Genomic DNA, 20766 nt, shown 5'->3' on the forward strand with positions numbered 1-20766 from the left:
GATCGGGTGTTAGGGACGCCGGAGTCTTTGCCTTTTTTTCTGCTTTTAGTTGTAGCAACGGCTGGCCTGCACCCTCCCCTCTGCCCATTATCAGGCTCACCCCCTCCTCCATGGCTGCCTCCATGGCTGCCATCCCCACCCCTTACTAAGTGTGACTATAGTGATGGCACCAGGCTGGAGATGGTGCACAGGACAGACTGGTTCTAAAGCTTTACATGGACTTACTGGTTGTTCAGGATTTATAGGGAATGAAATCTCTGCTGTGCAACACAGCCTGAACATGGAGCGAGGATTTCCATCAGATTGTATTACAAATCCAGATCAGATAGGAAAATAATTAGCATTAAAAAGTTTACATTATATAATATGGAGGTTTCAGGATGGCCATTCAATTTTTACAAAGTTGAGTGAATACATTTTTGTAAGGCTTATTATCACATCACAAATTTACTGATTTTACAAATTAATTGCAAGCCCCTAATTTTGGCTTGTGAGATTGTGACCCCAATGGAAACATTTTAAAATGTTAAGGCTTAGTCTACCTGAAGCCCATGTTTGAAATTCCCATGCATCCCAATGAGCTGATCTATACCAGGACGTTTCCTTGAGGCACGTTTATAAGTGTTATCTATAACGCTGCTTGCAACGTTTAATAAATGAAAACACGGGGTTAATGCGTTTTCCAGGGTTTTCCTGTGTTTATAAGCACTTGAAACGTAAACGCGGAAAAACGCACCATAGACGTTTTCCAGCAAGTTTTAAAACGCTATGAAAAGTGCAAATAAACGCAGTAGGAACGTTTACATGTGTCTGTGTGGACCCAGCCTAAGGGTGTTTTTTTTCTGAGGAAAAAAAACAATTATATTTAGAAAAAACATTTTATAGTCACCTGCCAACTTTTTATTCCCTTTGCAAAACAACCAGACATAGTGAGTTGTCCGTTATTGCTGTGGGGCAAAAGATGGGTGTTGGACATGCAAACATATTCCAGGGAAAAACATTCAAAAGCTTGCAGTTTTTCCATAAAAAATGTGTTTTCCTGATTAAATAATTCAGCTATAAGATTGTTTTAACATTGTTTCATTTGTTGCATAATCCTACAGCCCCCTGCCACCCTCTAACAACTCCAGAAATTTTGGTGACAATACTATAGCTCCGTACAGAAGTCAGATAAATGTCAGATGATTGTCAATGGAAACAATCTTTTGCGATTGTTTCTAGTATCAGATGAATGAATAAGAGCTGTACACACAGGTTTGTTCTGTTCTATGGAAAGGACAAGCAGCAGGATCCCACTGTCCTCTCCTCCATAGCAATGCACAGTGGTCATTTCCTTGTGCCTGTTCATCAGTCCATCACACCAAGGCACTGCTGTACACATCAGAAGTTTTCCTGAGATGAGCATGATGGTTTGTCTCAGGCAACAATCATCTAATTTGTGTAGGTAATTTAGGTTCCGGTCTCAGTTTTGCCCAGCTTTAGTATGGAGGTCTGGTCCTCTTAGAAGGTCTGCTGCACAATTTTGTTGACAGTACCAGCAAAGGACCTAAAAACAATGGTAAGACCAGCCAAGTGATATATTGGTTATTCGCAGTTACCTTTATCACCAGAGATTTCTCCTCTAGAGCTCTGGGCTCTGTTCCATCTCACCTTGGAGTTTCAGGTATTTCCAGCTAAATTGGCAGTTCTGTTTCCTTCTGTTACTCAAAATAACGGAACAAATGTTTAACATAAACTTAAAAAACACAAGGAGTGCAAGACAACTACTGCTGGGGTCAGGTGAGCAGACCTGGGAATTCAGTTCCAGAGGACCTGTCACCCGGAGGGTATTAAAAAGTTTGTGTGGTTAACTGCATATGAAATAATTTATCATCCATAGGAAGAAAAATCATTAACAATAACATAATCTGTTTGTTATTGTCTCAACAATGGGTATCCTAGTGAAATTAATTGGCTTTCAGAATTTTCTTTAGTATGCCAAGTTTATACATCACAAATCAAATTCAGGCTTCCAAGGCAGTCCTGAAAGTGAAAAATGGCTGAAGTATAATATTCTTAAAGTAGATTATATCCACTCATTAAAATAGAACTCTGGCGTGATCTTCCTCAGCCATGTGCAGATGCATGCAAAAAAAGGTCCCAACTAATTCTTACACTTGGAGGGCAGCCACTCCCAAGCACCCGTCTTCAGCTACTATGTGTTCGTTAATGTCAAAAGCAGTGTTTGACAACTGCTTTGTTATGCGGTTGAGTGCGGTTAAGATAAATTTCTTCGGCCAAAGGACAAAAAGCAACTGTGCAGCCAGAAACAACTTGTCGCATTCTTGAACTGTGCCACAATCCACAGCCCATATGCCAGTGTATGCCCAAAATGGTTCCCAACCACTCCCATTCTATTGAATGGGAGCACCTGGGAGTGTAGCTGAGGGCTAGTACTTATTTTCATTTATTTATTCAGATTTTTAATCCAGTAATATCCAAATAAAATTATAGGAGAATGTTTTTAGGTTCCAATCAGTTGTGAAAAAACAGGCTGGTAAACATCAGGTGAGAATTCTATATGTGTGTATGAATGATTGATGACATCCAGTTAGAATTCTGATTGTTTCTACCTGGCAAAAATGAAGTCAGAATCTTGTATGGATGTGCACTGTGTTTTACTGATTAGAATATCATTTGGATTTGTTGGTCAAGCACAGAATTGCCATCTATTACTTCTAGGTTTATTAAACACCCAGTCCATCGCTGCACACTGTGGTTCCTCCTATTCAGCTTGTATGTCCTATACAAAGGAGCAGATGTTTCAAATGCCCAATAGTGTCAGATACTTATGGCAAGCCATGGTTCAGCTATTCAGCAGAGTTTTAAGTAAATTCATTATGATATACATTTCTTAGAAAAATATATGTTACAAGTTAAGGTTTAGGTGTTTATAAATAATATGCCTTAGGTGATCTAGTCTGCGTTCTGCGGTGTGACCTCTGCTAACCCATTGCTGCTTAGTATAGCTGAGATGTGCAGGGTACAGCGGAGAACCAAGCAATCAGACCCCTGTACACCGAACATGTATGTCTGCTATCTAGGGAACATTAGGAGAACTGTGTGATCTCTGTTCAGCCCACACCAGAGATAAATATATGTTGTTCAGTAAAAATAAATTCAATCTGCCTGACTGTGTTCCAGAGGCAATGTCCTTACCGAGCTGTTTATGAGTCATTCACCCAGTTGTCACAGTACAACCATATGATTTCCACAAGTCAGGACCATAGAAATGACAAATCTAGGATTAATGATGTATATTGATGTCACTTGTACCTTAACCCATTTAATAATGTTCGAAGTACTAAAGCGGAGGTGGTGTGGTCACTGACACTCTCTGACTCATTTTATTGCATGGGTGAGGACTGCAAAAAATCAGGAACTGTAGACAAAGATTAATTATGTAAGTACAGATCTTGAAAAAAGAAAAGTATCCAGAACAAAAAACGACTTTCTTTTTCTTGCTGCTTTAAATTTCGGTCAACCAAATCACTATAATGTTTTGCAGGTGAAGCTCTGAATGTATTTTTAATATTATTATTAAATTGTATTTATAAAGCGCCAACATATTACAAAGCACTTTACATTAAATAGGGGTTGCAAATGACAGACAGATACAGACAGTGACACAGGAGGAGGAGAGGACCCTGCCCCAAAGAGCTTACAATCTAAGAGGTGGGGGAAGTAGCACACATTAGGAGGGGAATATGTAATGGTGGGTGAGTAGTGAGGGTTTAAGAGACAGAAGAAGATGGGTAGGCAAGTTTGAAAAGATGTTTTTTTTTGAGATCCTTCAAATGAGCAGAAAGTAGGAGCAAGCTGAATAGGACGAGGAAGACCATTCCAGAGAGTCTTGCATATGACAAAGTTATGAGTGAGGAAGTCAAGTGTATATAATATCATGTACTACTATTTATTCTATGGGCCCCCAGTACATGATGATCCGCTAAGACTGGATCCTTATATTTTGCACTGTATTACACTGCTTTGCTGGGTGTTTCGAGTTGCACTTATTTATTTTTATAGCAATGCAACTGAACTGCAGGGCACATCAGTGCATATTTCATGTCATCAAGCATTAAAACATATGTGTTAATAAGGAGTTCATATATGGAAGGCCTCCTTCACATTCCCCACATTGAAAATATATTGCTGTATAGGGTACTGCTCCGTGCTGGAGCAGTTACAGAAGTGCTGGAGGGACTTTATTATAAAACTTTTATCCTTGCAATGGGCCACATTCCCTTCTGTAAGGGTTGAGTGCTTGTTTTGCAGAGGGGGTGATGAATATTTAGACAAACACATCATCCCATACAATTCAGGACCAGGTTCTGTGTTATACACATGAAGGGCTTTCTCACATTTTGAAGTGTTGGGTAGCAGAGGAGAGATATGCTAAGTTTATACTTATTTATCAACTACCCCTAAAGGGAAAACAAATCATTTAACCATCCCTGGAGTTAAGCTGTAAAGTGGAACTAGAGTAATCAAAAATGTGTTATCCGCCAGTATTTTTATTGCAGGCAGAGTCCCTTCCGCAATAAAACATACCTGCCTGCCATGTTCTTTTTCCAAATACACTGGAGCGTACAGGATTTGTTGAGTATTGTGAAATCTCCATGGCTGCCAGCACTAAATCCGATCTGGCCCCTCTAAAAAAAAAACTGGCCAAAGATCTGACACTGGGGCGACAAAAAAAGGCCAGCCCCTGTGGACAAGTGAGTGTAAATAAAAAAATGTGAACAGACAGTTATGTTTTTTTTTTATTGCAATTTTTTTGTTTTGAAGTAGAAGCTGGAAAATAAAATAGCCAGACTGAGAGGAGTGAGGGGCAGTTTTGTCCTTTTTGTACTGTAGTTTGTAGACCATAACAATTAATTGTTGTTCTTATAATTGTTGTGAGTTCTTTTCACAGCCATGTTTCCTATATATAGGCTGAATGAAAGGTTTACAGAATAATAACACTTTAAGTAGTTAAATAATACACTTTTTTTAGAGATGTACATAACTAGCAAAAAAGGGATAAAGGGATAAAAGGGAAGGATTATTATTATTATTATTATTATTAATAATAATAATAATAATAATAAACAGGATTTATATAGCACCAACATATTATGCAGCTTTGTACATTAAATAGGGTTTGCAAATGAAAGACATATACGTACAGTGACACAGGAGGAGGAGAGGACCTTGCCACTATAGGAGGAGGATATGGAATGGTGGGAAGTAGTGACGGTTTTAAGAGACAGAAGAGGATGGGTAGGCAAGTTTGAAAAGATGGGTCCTGAGCGCTCTTTTAAATGAGCAGAAAGTAGGAGCAAGGCGAATAGCAGAAGGAAGACCATTCCAGGGAGTGGGGGCAGTTCTAGAAAAGTCTTGGAGCCCTGTGTGTGATGAGGTTATGAGTGAGGAAGTCAGTAGTAGGTAATTGGAGGAGTGAAGAGAGCGGCTAGGGGAGTATTTTTCTACCAGGTCAGAAAGGTAAGCGGGACAAGAACTGTGGAGGGATTTGAAGACAAAGCACAGGAGCTTGAATTTAATTCTAAGATGAATTGAAAGCCAATGAAGAATACTACAAAGAGATGCAGCAGAAGAGGAGCGGTGGGAAGGAGGTCAGGTGAAAGCTATGTGTTGGTAGCCCGGGCTATCCTGTTACAAGCCTGTGATCACAGAGATAGCTGGCTGCCCCATCCTGGTTACATGTATGTATGTTTGGCAGAATGGCTCAGGGCGCGGCACACATTACTCGCCGCGGTGACCAATTGGTTTTCTGTTTACAACTTTGGATTATAGAATGGAGTGATTACCAGGAATACTTTCCCTATATTTCCACATATGGTGCTAGATAATAAAGTGTAGCTCTGGACAAATGTATTTTTGTTGTGCCCGCGCAAATCGCAGTGCTGCTTGCAACGTCACCGTTAGTCTGATCAAAGCCTGAGAAAACAATTCCCTGCATTTTCTTAGATCCTCTATTTAATGTACAGCGCTGCATAATATGTTGGCGCTATATAAATCCTGTTTAATAATATTATTAGTATTCTGGGACAGGAAAGGCAATTTGCCCAATAGTACACAAACTGGCAGGACGTTTAACGTTTCCAACACAAAAATATTGGGCTATACACAAACATTTAATAAAGTTTAATTTAAGCAAAGTTTATTAAAATGGAGGAGTGAGTTTCTTGAAACTTTGTTCATGTGAAGTCAGACAAAGCTATATTTATAGAGCTGTGTGGTGTGACAGGAATAGCTGGGAATTATAGGGAGCCACACATTCCTAGGCATCTCAGGACTGTACTATGCCGTTATTAGGGGAGTTCTGTATTCATTTTACATATTTCTACTTTTTTGTTCACAGTCTACATAGCTTTTAAATCCGCATCCACATACACTATGTATTTGTCTTCAACAGTGATGAACTCATCTGCTATGTTTTGGTTTAGCTCAGATAATTGTGTGATATGGATGTGGGCGCCCCCCGCTGATGTGTAAATGGTACGCTCCGAGCACTGTACCGCCTCAGTGTTTCTTCTGTCAGTCTGGGCGGAGGGAAGATGGCGGCGGCCGAGCAGGTCGGTTCTGTGCTGCCTGCATGCCGGTGTGACTCTCCCGGGATTACAGGCCTGAGGGAGGGAAGAAGTGGGGTGTTTAGGAGTAGTAAAATGGGGGTTGTTATAGCATGCAATCAGGGCAAAGCTCTGGGGAAATAATACTATACGTTACACACTACTAACTTGTGCTATGTGTCATTACTAACAGTATGGAGCCATTGCATTGCTATATTGCATGTCCCTCATAGCTCTTCTTGTGCTGCATGGTGTCACCCTCATTCAGCGTGTCATGTCTGTCTACAAGTGTCATGTTATTTTCATCACATTGTATCTAATAAATGTCATGGACCAGAGATGGACAGAAGATTGTTTATCTGTTACCTACATAGGAATGTTTATGTGGTGCAGCTACCGCCCCCTGGTGGTGGTGAATCTATAGCAGCTGCCCCATACAAAATGAATTGGGGCAGCACTGACCAGTTCAGTATTGCTCACTGCTGCCCCCTGTCAGATGCTGTGTGATTGACCAAGTGGTTGGAAGTCCATTGGATTAATATACCGAGGCAGGTCTGAACCACCTGGCTACCAAATTACTCAAATAACCTTAAAACTATACCCCTACCTCTATACCAACTTCCTTGTCTCCTCCCTCTATATCAAATACATTCTGAGACTACGACTAGCCCATAATTATCACATGGTCATTTCTAACACATTCACTTTCTCAGGGTTTGCTGAAACATGGATAACTCCAGCAGACACTCTTATGTTTAGCCAGTTTATAACAGTTAATAAACTACCTCCAGCTCATTACCTCTTAAAATCTCGTGTAAATGAGGATAATAAAATGCTGATACATGCGTTCATCATATCCTGCCATGAGTACTACAACATCCTCCCCTGTGGTCTAACATCACCTCTGCCAAGTTCAGAAATTCTCAAGCTTGCCCTCAAAACACATATATCATGTTGTATCTGTCACAGTGCTCCAATAGATTTTGCTCACCTTACCTTGTGGCTCCCTTTTCTCTTTGCTACACTTCTATCAAATCATAGCTGGAAGTGATAATATTCTACATTATATTTTTTTTTTATTTGCACTGTTCATATTTTCTTTTGGATGTATTTTGTATATATTTCTGGTTCACACTGTTGTTTGTATTGTACTGTGAACATTACCGGAAATTATTGCACTATATAAATACAAAATAATAGTGTACTAGCCATGCTCCTGTTCAAATGCAAAGCCTACCATTGGTACAGTTACTCTTTAAATGTCACCAAACACTCTGTACCCTCAAGGGCCAATTTTCACCCCAGAGGAGTAGTGAGCCCCAATGTTTGCATGTTTGTGTACTGAGTCACTTATGAGGCCTCTAAATAAACATATTTCAGCTGTTAACATGCATAAGAATAGGGCCTGCTTCACTTTGTAACTTCCACTTTCAGATCATTTTATGTTATGCTGACATTTACAGTTTGTACAGCACACACATAAATCATTTTTTCCAAAATACACCGTGGTAAGTCATTCATCAACTCATTCTGCATGTCTGCATTACACATGTAAATGAAATGTTCACAGGCTCCCATTTTCCTCTAATGACACAAAGGATTTACAACATCTATTTTATCCTGTACATCACACAATTTCATTTAATTTACAAATTGATTAGGGATCCCCACTGAAAAAAATATTTGAGTGACTTGGGGGTGAATCTTTTAAAATTTTTGGTAATGTTTAAAAAAATCAGATAATATATTCATACAATCCTGATGTATTCATATTCTTCCATTTATCATCCCTTCCATAAATGCTAAATTTAATTTTAGAGTATCTAACTAACTACAGATAGAAAATGATTACCTGGCATTACAGCGGAATGCATCTGACAACTGTCTTTGTAAACAAACCTGTGGTGAGGGAAATAAATGGGCTTCCTCTGGTGAATACTTCATGAAATGCATGGATGTTATGTTGATTACAAGGGGCTCTACCATCTTAAGGCTACGTACACTCGCCTCAGGGCTGATATCAGACGAGAATCTGTTGTGTGTACAGTGCTCCCTACAGCACAGATCCACAAATCGTAATGAAAGTGAAGGGGAGAGAGCATAGCGGGGTGCTGCTCCGTCGTTCTCCCCTCTTCATAGAGCAGAACTGTGGTGTATGTACAGAGCTTGTTCATGTATAATGCAGTCTTTGTTGTCGGAAAGGATCGTGAAAGATCCTTTCTAACGACAATTATTGTACACATGTGTACCCAGCCTAAATCACTAACTATAAAATGGATACAATCAGGTAAGTAATGTGAAGATCAAAATATATGGAAACAATTGTATCAGCAGACAACTGTGCAGCCCGAGGTCCGCAGTGACCGCTCACTTATTTATCACAGCACAGGTTACAGTATTGTAATAATAGAGAAATAAAGAGTAATAGACGGGGTAAAACACTTACCTTTGCTGGAGAAAGTACTGTTCCGTGCATCACCCAGAAGGGAACATGGAGCAGGATTTTCTTAGCGGCAGTTAAGTATGTTGCTCTCTCTATTTTCCATAAAGGTATATTTTTTATTATACTTTATTTTGGGTTCTTGAAAGATTATTAGCATTGGGTAAGGAGATCACTTTATAAAATATCCTTTATAATCATGTATGACTATAAAAACCATGTCATCCTTATAAATGTTTTCCTTTATATATTTTATTGGATTTATTAAAATGTTTAATCTCTCGATGGTGCTGGTCCTTCCTGCGATCTGGTCCTATGTCACCCTGGATTTCCTCTTTGTCCCCGCGCTAAGAAAGTGCCAGGCGTCCCTATCTTCATTCTTCACGTCCTTCTTTCTCGGTCTTCTTGGCCCATCACCCAGTCTCCCACTGCGCAGGTGTGAGATCAGGTGACAGAGCCTTCTGTAAAGGGGGAAAAAACAGCCGATCTCACTGCATATGCGTGAGATGGGCATCTCTTTCCCTTGCTAGAAAAATAGTCCCCCATTGCCCCTTCTGCTTATGTCCGAGATTAGGGCATGCGCAGAAGGAGCACCCAGAGCCTCCCAGGGTGCGTGAGGTAGGTATCCCTGGAGGCTCAGCGCTCCCATTCAGTCTTGATCGCCCAGGCAAATCATACAAAAAGGCAGTTGCACCTAAAAAATAAATGAATAACATTTTCCCTTAACATATAAGGATTGATTAACCTTTTATGTAAAGTGAAAATGTTGAGTTTGGGTCAGCTTTAAAGTGTTCAATTTAAGTATCTAGGATCACATTATGCTGTTGTAAGATATGTCAGTGTTTGCAGTGAAGTGAAAGGGTATTGTCAGTCTTTGTGCCATTACTGTCTGCCCATCTTTACCCCTGTGTTCCTTTTTGATTTGTGCAGCACAAAATTCCAGGCGTGCACAGCATAATAATTGGGTTCCCTCTTATAATGGGAACAGGTACAAAATCATCCACAGATTCCCATGTGCTGAAAAATTTACTCAGTGATTGATACAATTCCCCTTACCTAGGACATGTATGGCAGGTGCTCAAAGACACAGAGATATAGATAGACATGCAATCTGGCCATTATTATTATGCTGGACAGATTTATTCTTTCTTTAGCAATAAATAAGAATTTAATTGGCAAGCATCTAAAAAATTCTTGTTCTTTTTCCAGAGCTCAAATGGACCAGTCAAGAAGTCAATGAGAGAGAAGGCAGTGGAGCGTAGAAATGTGAATAAAGAGCACAACAGTAACTTCAAAGCAGGATATGTTCCCATCGATGAGGATCGACTCCATAAAACTGGCCTAAGGGGCAGGAAGGGCAACTTAGCCATCTGTGTGATTGTCCTCTTGTTTATCTTGGCTGTGATCAACCTTATTGTAAGTAAAATAACTCAGAAGATTTGTGATGTACTGTGTGGTGAATATACCGTTCCATGCAGCCATATATGTACACTTTCATATTGTAGGCTGCAGGTGCGGCCAATATATATATTATATATAATATATATTATATATTACCAATAGCAAGATAGATTTACCAACTGATATTTACATTAATATCTATCAAAAATATCAATAGTTTATGTGATTGCATTTTTACAGTACACAAAATTCACAGCGTATGGCATTTCTGTTCCCACCATCAAGACACTAAACTTTCTAAATCTGTCCTGGTACAAATAGTCAACATGCCAAGGGGACGAAAGGAAAGCAAAATGCCTGCTGCTAGTGTGCTATGAATTAAAGCATAACCATAGTACGAAAAAAATCCAATGGGTTTATTCCACTACAAGGTAAAACAAATCTTAAATTGACCCACTGTGCTTAGCATTGTTTGGTAGCCATACTCATTTGTACATTAAATACAAAGCTGATGCTGCTTATTAAAAATACTGGTGTGTTGATACTGTATATCTTGTGTGACAATATAATTATTATTATTATTAATATTATTAACAGTATTTATATAGCGCCAACATATTACGCAGTGCTGTACATTAAATAGGGGTTGCAAATGACAGACAGATACTAACAGTGACACAGGAGGGGGAGAGGACCCTGCCCCGAAGAGCTTACATGATGAATCTTTATTATATTATCTTTGTATCTTAGTACTTTTTCACATAATAAACCTCAATAAAAACTACAATGTAAAAAATTATTCCTGGTGTTTCTGACAATGGATCATTATTAGTGGCCAGTTTCCAGGGTTCAGTACTTCATGGAGGGTACGCTATACTGTGTGCGCCTACTGACAGCCTACTGACAGTAAAATAAAGTGCAATTTATATAACACCTTGGTAAGTAAGAGATATTGACATGAGGGTCTTATTGTTGTATGGTTTACTTGTTTGTACAAGGCTATTATGAAAACCGCGGAAGACCTTTACTACATGTTTTGGCTTTGTTTCTTAAAAGAAACATAAAGACAGCAACAGTAAGTGCACACTCCTGTCAGTGATCCTAGAGTGTTCTTCATAACCTTCAATGTAAAATAGAAATGTATGTTATCTTTCTACTGAAAATCCTAAAGTTTATTCATTCAGCTCTTTCTTCTCCAGTGATCATTTGTACATTAGGTATAGTATAATACGTATTAAAACCAGAATCAGCAATCAAACTCCAATAATTCTGTCCTCAATTTAAACATTTTAATGGCAAAATATTGTTTAATTTACATTACATAATCTTTCTATATCCTAAAAAACATAAAACAGTTCATAATGAAGTAGTATGTAAGAGAAATTACTAATTTGTTTAATGCATACAATAAGCCAGTTCTTTTATTTGCCTAGATTACATTGGTCATATGGATTGTAATTCGTATTGGTCCAAATGGCTGTGAAAGCATGGAGTTTCATGACAACGGTTTGCTCCGGTTTAAACAAATATCTGACATGGGCATCATACATCCGTTATACAAGAGTACTGTGGGAGGACGGCGTAACGAGGATCTTGTGATCACTGGCAACAACCAGCCTGTAAGTTAAAGGGAAACTGCCGTTGTCTGATGTACACATATATTATTAAAAAAATCACCTTTGTTTAGTAATTCTATATAAAATTCCTCTTTAAATTTTCTTGCATCAATCAATTTGGTCGTTTTAATTTACAGTCGAAAAAATACTTTTTGTAACTCTAGTGGTGTGATTTGCTAATCTTGCCATCAGTTATAAATGTGAATTGTGAATTTAGATAAAAAGGTCACATTTATTAAGAATATTTTAATTTGAAAATAAAATATTTCCTTGTAGTGGAAGATGGGACATCTGCTAAACTCCAGTTTAACTTAAACTTGTATACATCTAAAACAGTCACAAAAATTCTCTGTCGAGCTACCCTTTTCCCCCGAAAATAAGACGGTGTTGTTTTCCACATTTTTGCTCCAAAAAATGGACCGGGGCTTATTTTCAGGGGATGTCTTATTTTTTCATGAACAACAATTGACATTTATTCTTGAACAAAAAACAACATTTATTTAAATACAGTCATGTCATCGCATTCTGAAACATCATCATCATCATCATCATAACTCTCCAAACCCTGAAATCCATCTTCATTCTCCATTTCCTTTAGAACCATTGGTCCAAATTTCTCATGTCTAGCAATAGCTCTTTCCTTAAATGAGCACTTCTTGTATATGTATTTATTAATATTGTAGCTTATTTTCGGGGGAACAGGGTATCCTATCTTCAGTAGCTGAATATTTTTGTTAGTTTTAAAGCAGGACAGAAAAAGTTGAACATGTAGTAGAGTAGTGGAGTCTGACTTAAGTATAACACTTCTTAGGGTTGTTGTTTGCAGAGGAGGAAAAATGTAAAATCTTCTTGTTTTGTTGCTATCTTTTTGTATTGTTTGCTGTCTTTTTGTCAGCCAACATATTGTTGAGATGCACCCACTTACATACAAAAGCAAGTGTCCATGAAATGTGTTTTGACTGTATATAATCTATATGTCTATAATTTTTCTTTTCGCAGGTTTTAAGCGTGGTTCCCTCAATAATTTTTTTAACTCCAATAAAGCAATGTAGAAATTCAATGCACATTTGTAATTGTCAATTTTCCGAGTGCAGGTGATTCTTCAACAAGGTTCAACCAAGCTTAGTGTGGGAAAAAACAAGACCTCCATTACCAGCGACTTAGGCATGGAATTTGTGGACCCAAGAACCCAGAACACTTTGTTCAGCACAGATTATGAGAAACACGAATTTCATTTACCAAAAGGAGTGAAGACCTTAAATGTTCAGAAAGCATCTACAGAAAGGGTAAAACTTGTTTTTTGTTAATAGGTTAACCAGGTACTTTCCTCAATATGTAGATTTACATATGCCTGCATGATGCCTAATGCAAAGAGGATAAAACAATCACAGAGACAAGCATTTTGTCAGCAGCAGCTGGCATAGTGTAACCAATAGGAACCCCTTTTTTTCCAGTTGCATTTTATAAATGCAACTTACAATAAAATGCAATTAAATGTTTGTCAGCACACGTTACTAAGAGTTTTTAATGCAGTGCAATTTGTGTTGCATGTTAACACACGTTATTATTTGTGTTGACATGCATTGACATAGCTTCTACAAATTTTCTAATGCAAGCATCAATAAACAGCAAGCAGTTTAATCCCTAGATTCGCTGTTGATTTGTTGGTGCTAGAGGTTTAACTAGTGCTGCAGCATGGGGTTGGTGGCTCTGCTATAAAGTACTCTTTTGATGAATATTAGCTAAACCAGCGGTCACTAACTGGTGGTCCGTCAGAACGCAGACCATGTCCCCCATACCGAGGCACAGGCATCATGACATCACTATGGGGGAAGTTTCTTCCTCTTTCAGTGACACCCTGCTCCCCGTGCATGTGCGGTTCAGAACCAGTAATTTTAGTGGTCCTCCGGTCTGAAAAGGTTGGCAATCACTGAGCTAAACCACAGAGGCATATGTAAGAATATTGGCAAGCTTGTTGCGGACTAATTTTGGCACCTTCTTTTTATTTTAGATCACCAGCAGTGCAAGCAGTGACCTTAAAATCAATGTTGATGGACGTATTACTGTGCGAGGGAATGAAGGAGTTTTCATCATGGGAAAGACTATAGATTTTCGCACAGGTGGAAATATTGTGCTAAAAGCAGTGAGTGTTGATTTATTCTATTTTGCCTTCGTTTGGTATATCTTATAAATATTTTTTATCTTATATTTTATTTGTTTTCTACATTATGGAACTAAAAAAATTCAAATAAACAAAAACAATTTTATGTATTATGGTAACAAGGAATGGGCATTCAGGTTAAGAATGCAAAAAGCATTGTCAAACTCAAATTTGTTAGCTAAAATATTTTTAAGAACACTTTCATTGTATTTTCCAAACACCTTTAGAATATACTCATAGCAACCATGACAGTATTTAGGAAAATGCAGATCATCCATTGTCTATCAAAGGATAGAAGGAGTATTTTTTTCGAGAAGCTACAAAGTTCAGTAAAAAACAAACACAAGCTTTTTGTATCCACATTGTGTGGTACTTCATGACTTTATTATTATAATAATATTTATGTCCAGCCAAAATTTTGTTCTTTAGGTTTTGGAATGATTGGGGAAGAATTAGAACCCTCGTTGGGTTCTTACTTGTATGTGGGGGCTCCATTAGAAAGTTTTCTCCTTACTTCCTGTCCCATTGATAATGGTTTAACCAAACAGGAATAGAGAGGATCTCTGCAATAGCAAAACAGATAGAAATAAAAAATGTTTTCTTTGGTAGAATAGGGAAAGGCTAAAACCAGTGACAGATTTGTATTCTATGTTCCTAATATAAATTTTTTTCCTGCTTTCTGACAGGTAAAAACCATTGTCAGTGGATCTGAAAGTAAGAGAAATAACAACATAGAGACGTAAATTCTAGACAGAAGTTCTGATTTTTTCCCAATTTCATCCAAAACCAAAAAATGGTTTATACTTGAATGACTTTAGTATACATTTCCTATTACTTGTCTTTTTGTAGTCAATGTAGTCAATATTCAGGTTATTATTTTATTACCACATGATATTGTAGACAAGCGAACTGCTGTGCATTAGGAAATATCCTGTAGAATACTGTAAATGATTGTAGACTGATGAAGATAACAGATAATGGTTAGCATAGTGCATCAGGCTGATTTCAGTGTAGTGCTGTCAGACAATGAAAATCAAATAAATAAATTGATGCCTGTGTGATCTCCGAGTAGCTACAAATACCTGATAAAAAAATATTGCTCTTGGCTTATATGTTGGATGTACAAAACCCCTCTAAGGTATCTTACCTAATTTAAATTTCCTTCCATAGGAGAACAGCATTGTTCTGAATGGCAGTGTGATGGTCACTCCTTCCCGATTGCCGACAGCTACCGGAGAGCTGATGTATGATGACGGGACTGAACGTTACAAGCTGTGCATGTGTGCAGATGGGACTTTATTTCGGGTACTAGTGGACAGCCGCAATATGGGATGCTTAACTTCTGTTAACCCTTGTGGCTCAGTTTATTAATCAGCACATATCCAGCCATTTCCTCGTGTTTTATCTTTATCCTTATTTATGTTTGTTTAAATGTGTGAACTTTTTGTGATAATGCTTTACAAAAACGTTTGGCAGTATTAACTATTTATTTAAAAAAACTGACATGTACATGACTGTTTGTGCATCAAACACATACAGTACATGCACCTGACACATGCTGAAGATATAATAGGGCTAAAACTGCTTCCCTTTTTTATACGTGTCTAGGAAAATACAAAACCAACTTAATTCAAGGTCAAGTTCACCTATCACTGAATTTAAATTACGTCAGAAACACTGATTTAATGCTAGCTGCATTTACCTGAAATCTTTCAGGGCCCATTAAAGAGGCCCTCGTATGTCTTTGCTGCTTCTTGCTCCGTAACTGTTAAGCTTCGTACACACGTACAATAATTATGGTTGGAAACGACCGTTCGTCTCATAATCGTTAACAAAAAAAGTGTTTGATGTCCTTATGAACGAGGATTGTCACTGGAAACGATTGTCCTGGCAGATCTGATTGGGCGATGATTGTTCACAATCTATTGTGTGTACGGTTGTTCAGTGATCATGGATGGGTCTGCAGTACACTTTCTCCTTGTCACTTCCTGAATCTTTCAAATGATTGTATCTCATGTGTACACTATTGGTGGATTATATTTGAACTATCCTATCATTACAGCATGTACAGAATTGTGCACAATACGATCATTCAAAATAATCGTTGATCTGTCGTTAGTCGTTTGTTTTCTAATGATAATTATTGCAAGTGTGTACGTAGCTTTACCGAGCCCTATCAGCTGTAAGGATAATTGTACGAGTGATAAGAAAATAATACATGCTTGGTAGAAAGTCATATCACAGGTACAACGTCAGCACCCTTGGATGATTGTTGACTAAGAAGACAAACACACCCATTTACAAGCAAGGCCTGCGCTAACAGGTCATACTTCTATACTCCTTAACAGGCAGGACTTTTTACATTTACAGTGCATCTGTTTACAGTGGTAAGCATTTACACTTTTTATTCACAATACTAGTTCGCAGTGTTACATGTCTGTAGCAGAACCATAATTGCCACTAATGAGATACAGATTAGACCTTTTACCTAGTAGTTTAGTTTTATTGGTTCTGTTAACTTAAAGTGGAAATCCAGGCAAAGCTCCTTTTTTAGTTTAGTTTTAGATTGGATAATTCAATAGGTTCTTCAAATGAATTGTGTAGACCTGGTCATTAATTTACAATTCTAGGGTGTAGGTTGCAAATCAAATCTGGCCAATCTTGGGGCAGATACTAAATAATAATATAAATACCTATTTCTTCAGGTGGAAGGTTTGGCAGTTCTTGCCTTTACCTCTCTGTATACCGTGTGTTCTCCACCATGTGCAATGTACATAGGCACAGCCTGGCAAGAAGGAGGAGAGTCATTGCAGACTTTTAGCTAATGCATGACATAAGGAGCTCCATATTTAAACTACCAAAACCTAAAGTTGTGTAGTAACATGTTCTATATTTGTAAAGGGTAAAACATGACAAATCTAGTAAATTGGGCCTGACCAGTACATTAATCTGCTCTTTTATATTTAGTCAGGGCTGTTCAGAGACTGTGCTGTCTACATACAATAAAAGAACGATGCCAGTAAAAAGACTGCACACCTTTTGTCACTAACCATGTTGCATAATTATTATGTATGTTTACAGGTAGCACAGTGCAAATAACCATACAATAATTACAAATACTGAAGCAAAGTGTGTCTTACACAATACACCAATACAAATGACACTAACATTGATATTATGTGGATCTGCCATGTTGTTACAATAACGTCTATAACAAATAGGGATCTGTGTTTCTGTCTGGTTATATGTAAACAACACATATATGATTTAATAGGTTTTATGGATTATGTGTGGTATTAACAGATGGGATTCTAATCCCAGAACAAGAACATTTTCACAATGAAATCTGTCATACAAACATTATACATGACATTATACAGTGCAGACATTACACAGATCAGGTGTACAGACATTCTCTGGTTAAGACTTGAGCACTGCCTTTGAAAACAAATTTACTTGGTAGATTCCTTTAGTGAACCATGTATGGTTACAGCGAGAGGAGGCACGCATGTAATACACGTAAGTACTTTTGCCAAGCTCTCTCTCTCTATATATATATGAGCTCTGGGATTCCTTTGTTATTTGTAAATTATTTAATACACAAACACACACACATAATATTTACCTGGATGAAAAATATTGTTTTCTGTTAACATATTTAAACTCGGGGATTTGAAGTAAAACAAAAGTCTGATGCTGCAAAGGTAATGCATTTTGCCTAAGCTGAATGGCAGCTTTTGCAATATTGTAATTTAGTTCTTCCATTTCACATAGCTAATATATATACCCTGAACAGTGTAGCTCAGAGTCCTCGTTCATAAAGAAAACTTAATTCAATAATGTAACGCACATCCCACAAACATCTCCCACAATGAGAACATTGGCTATAAACAACCCTGGCTATAACTATGTTTATTGTTGGGTGCATCCATACTAAACGGATTTGTATATTTTTATATAAGACCTGTCAAATTCAATAATAGTTACAAATGTTTGTTCTGCAATTACTAAAATATGTATATCTGCATATGTCAGATGTTTTCATTTTTCTATTATTATAAATGGGTGAACAAATAAAACGGAAGTGTTAACCTAGTGTCTCTGTATGATATTTATTCATGTTTTTAGTTATCTGTTTATAAAAGAAGAAATATTCTACCTACACACGTGCAATGCCTGATATCTTATCTGATAATCAGCTCAGGGCTTATATCGGACGAGAATCTTGCGTGTGTGCAGTGCACGTCATCTATCGTGCGAAAGACTGGCCTGGCAGATCCACGATCAAAACGAACAAAATGGAACTCCATCGTTCTCCCCTCTCCATAGAGCAGAACGATTCTGTATGTACCACACTCGTTCATGCATCGTGCAGTCGTTTGTCGTTGGAAAAAAATTTGAAAAATCCTTTCAAGACAATTATTGCACGTGTGTACATAGCCTCAGTCCTGCTAAAGGGAGAATACAAAGAACAACAAACAGGCCACATCTCATGGACAATGTTCAACATACAAAATACTTTCATAAAACAGAGAAGGGACTTTACAAGGGATGTGTCAAAGCATTAAAATTACACATTTATAAAATCATTACAATCACAAGTGTGTATAATCTGCACCTTGAAGCTACTTTTAAATTGTGTTCATGATATTCAAGAAAGTGTTTGCTAATGATTTTATCGCTGTGTACAATATAATCACCAGCCCTGGTCCCTTTAGGAAGAAGAAGTAACTGTGTGTAACCCAAAAAGCTTTTATTTTTTTCAGTTGATTTCACCTTAAAACACTATTCTTATGTCTTTGTAGAGTTTTTTTTTTCTCCATGCAGTGGTCAGGTGCATATTTTTCTAGTACATGATGGCCAGGACAGTAATTCATACCAATAGTAGTGTGGTTAATGAACAGCTTGGGAACCTACTAGTAGTATCAATGTCAGGATACATGTTTTAATACATTAATGGTTACTGATAGGAAATCTTATCACTAAACAATGTAAGGAATTCGATAATGTGGCAGTTTTACAGCTGCATACAAAACATTGGTGACAACCTTTTGTTATTTTATTTTATCAGCTTTTGCCTTCAAAACAACAGGCTAAACCCCAATGCTCAATGTCTTTCAAGTCATTCCCAATATTTTTAAATCTGTAGCTTTTTATTTACATATCTGGTGAATTTTCAATGAAGTTCCTTTTCAAGGCACTTCCAGGAGTAACAACACTTGGTATCTGTCTATAACTTGTTCTCCTGTGTTGTCAAACCTTAGGTAGGTATACAAAAAGTATGTGCATGCATGACTTGAGTGCATGTAAGGAAACGGCTGCAAAGGTCAGCAATAAAAAGATGCATGTTATGCTATTAAAAATGGCTATTAATGGTACACAGTTAGGGTTCACATCTAATTTAATCTACAGCCAAGGTTTTCGTCCTGAAATATAAATTTTGTGTCATAGGGTCCCCAACCACCCGACCGCAGCTGTCCCTGTTGGCTGCAGTCTTTGCTGTGACAGTAAGAATCTGTGTCCTATCTCCTGTCATTTTGTTCAGCCAATTACGTAAACTGGCTTGTGTAATTTTTGTGAACATCCGTTATTTATAGAAAGTTACTATACTAAAAGCATTAAAAACATACATAGAATACAAACATATCAAATAAACAAAACAAACCAGTAAAAAAGAAACAAACCAACAATTATTTACCGAATCATAATAAAAGGGAAACTAGAATATATATAACAAAGCTTCTTAATTCCTAAATTCCAATGACAATCCAATATACAAATGGCATACTAAACAAATCAAAAAAGGTAAATATGAGAGTATAGACCTCATCCTGAGGAAGGAGGATCTCGATTACATTTATTTTCTGGAGAGTGCATATACCGAGTCTTGTGTTATTTACTGAACAAATTGACAGGAAAGAACTAAATTACAGGAGAGAGGACACAGATCCTTAAAAAAAATAAAGCCGAAAATAAAGGTGTGCATGATGGTTCACTTATTAAACTATCTAGTGTGTGCTAAAAAAAAAAATACTTATCATACCATGAGGTCTTCAGGATTGAGCAATAATAATCTAATTTATTGATAGGAATTTATGATATAAACTAAATAAACTATTTAAGGTTTTTTTTTTCATAGAGATATTCATATCTTTTCAGCAAAGCTCCTGGGATAATATTAGGTCTAAGTAGGCAGATTATCCTATTTTCCATCAGTATAAGACTTTGATCTGTGGTCTTTAATCAGCAACAAACTGTATGATAATTAGACCATTTCCATTAGGTCCATTTCCATTCCTCTAGCAGCTTGACACTTTAAACTAATGATAGCTGACTGGTTACTGTACAATTCAAAGAAACAATAATCCATAGGGTTGTCAAATGCTGTGGAAACATTTGAATGCAGCGTTTGACATGAAAAAGCTGCCTTTTACCTGCTTTGCCTGCAGTTTAAATGCATATCAACAGGACATGCTGAATCCATGAAGCTTGTGGATGAAGTGTATCCATGGGGGGAAGGGGGATGGATGGTTGACA

General features: G+C 37.5%; 1 protein-coding gene across 1 annotated transcript; it reads left to right on the forward strand.

The window, feature by feature from the left end:
* The first annotated feature begins 6588 nt into the window (after positions 1-6588).
* Positions 6589-18325, forward strand: SGCB (sarcoglycan beta). Its single transcript, XM_072406246.1, has 6 exons — positions 6589-6617; positions 10261-10467; positions 11886-12071; positions 13163-13354; positions 14080-14211; positions 15400-18325. Exons 1-6 carry the CDS (start codon positions 6600-6602, stop codon positions 15598-15600), a joined length of 936 nt encoding a protein of 311 aa, XP_072262347.1. The 5' UTR covers positions 6589-6599; the 3' UTR covers positions 15601-18325.
* The last annotated feature ends 2441 nt before the right edge of the window (positions 18326-20766 follow it).

Source organism: Pyxicephalus adspersus, chromosome 3 (genome assembly GCF_032062135.1).
Source record: "Pyxicephalus adspersus chromosome 3, UCB_Pads_2.0, whole genome shotgun sequence".
Classification (NCBI taxonomy): Eukaryota; Metazoa; Chordata; class Amphibia; order Anura; family Pyxicephalidae; genus Pyxicephalus; species Pyxicephalus adspersus.

What these genes read in the sequence shown, in the direction of transcription:
- SGCB (XM_072406246.1), top strand. An exon ending in TCACTGGCAACAACCAGCCT is followed by an intron (nt 12,072 to 13,162) that starts GTAAGTTAAAGG and finishes TTCCGAGTGCAG; the next exon opens with GTGATTCTTCAACAAGGTTC. An exon ending in GAAATATTGTGCTAAAAGCA is followed by an intron (nt 14,212 to 15,399) that starts GTGAGTGTTGAT and finishes TTCCTTCCATAG; the next exon opens with GAGAACAGCATTGTTCTGAA.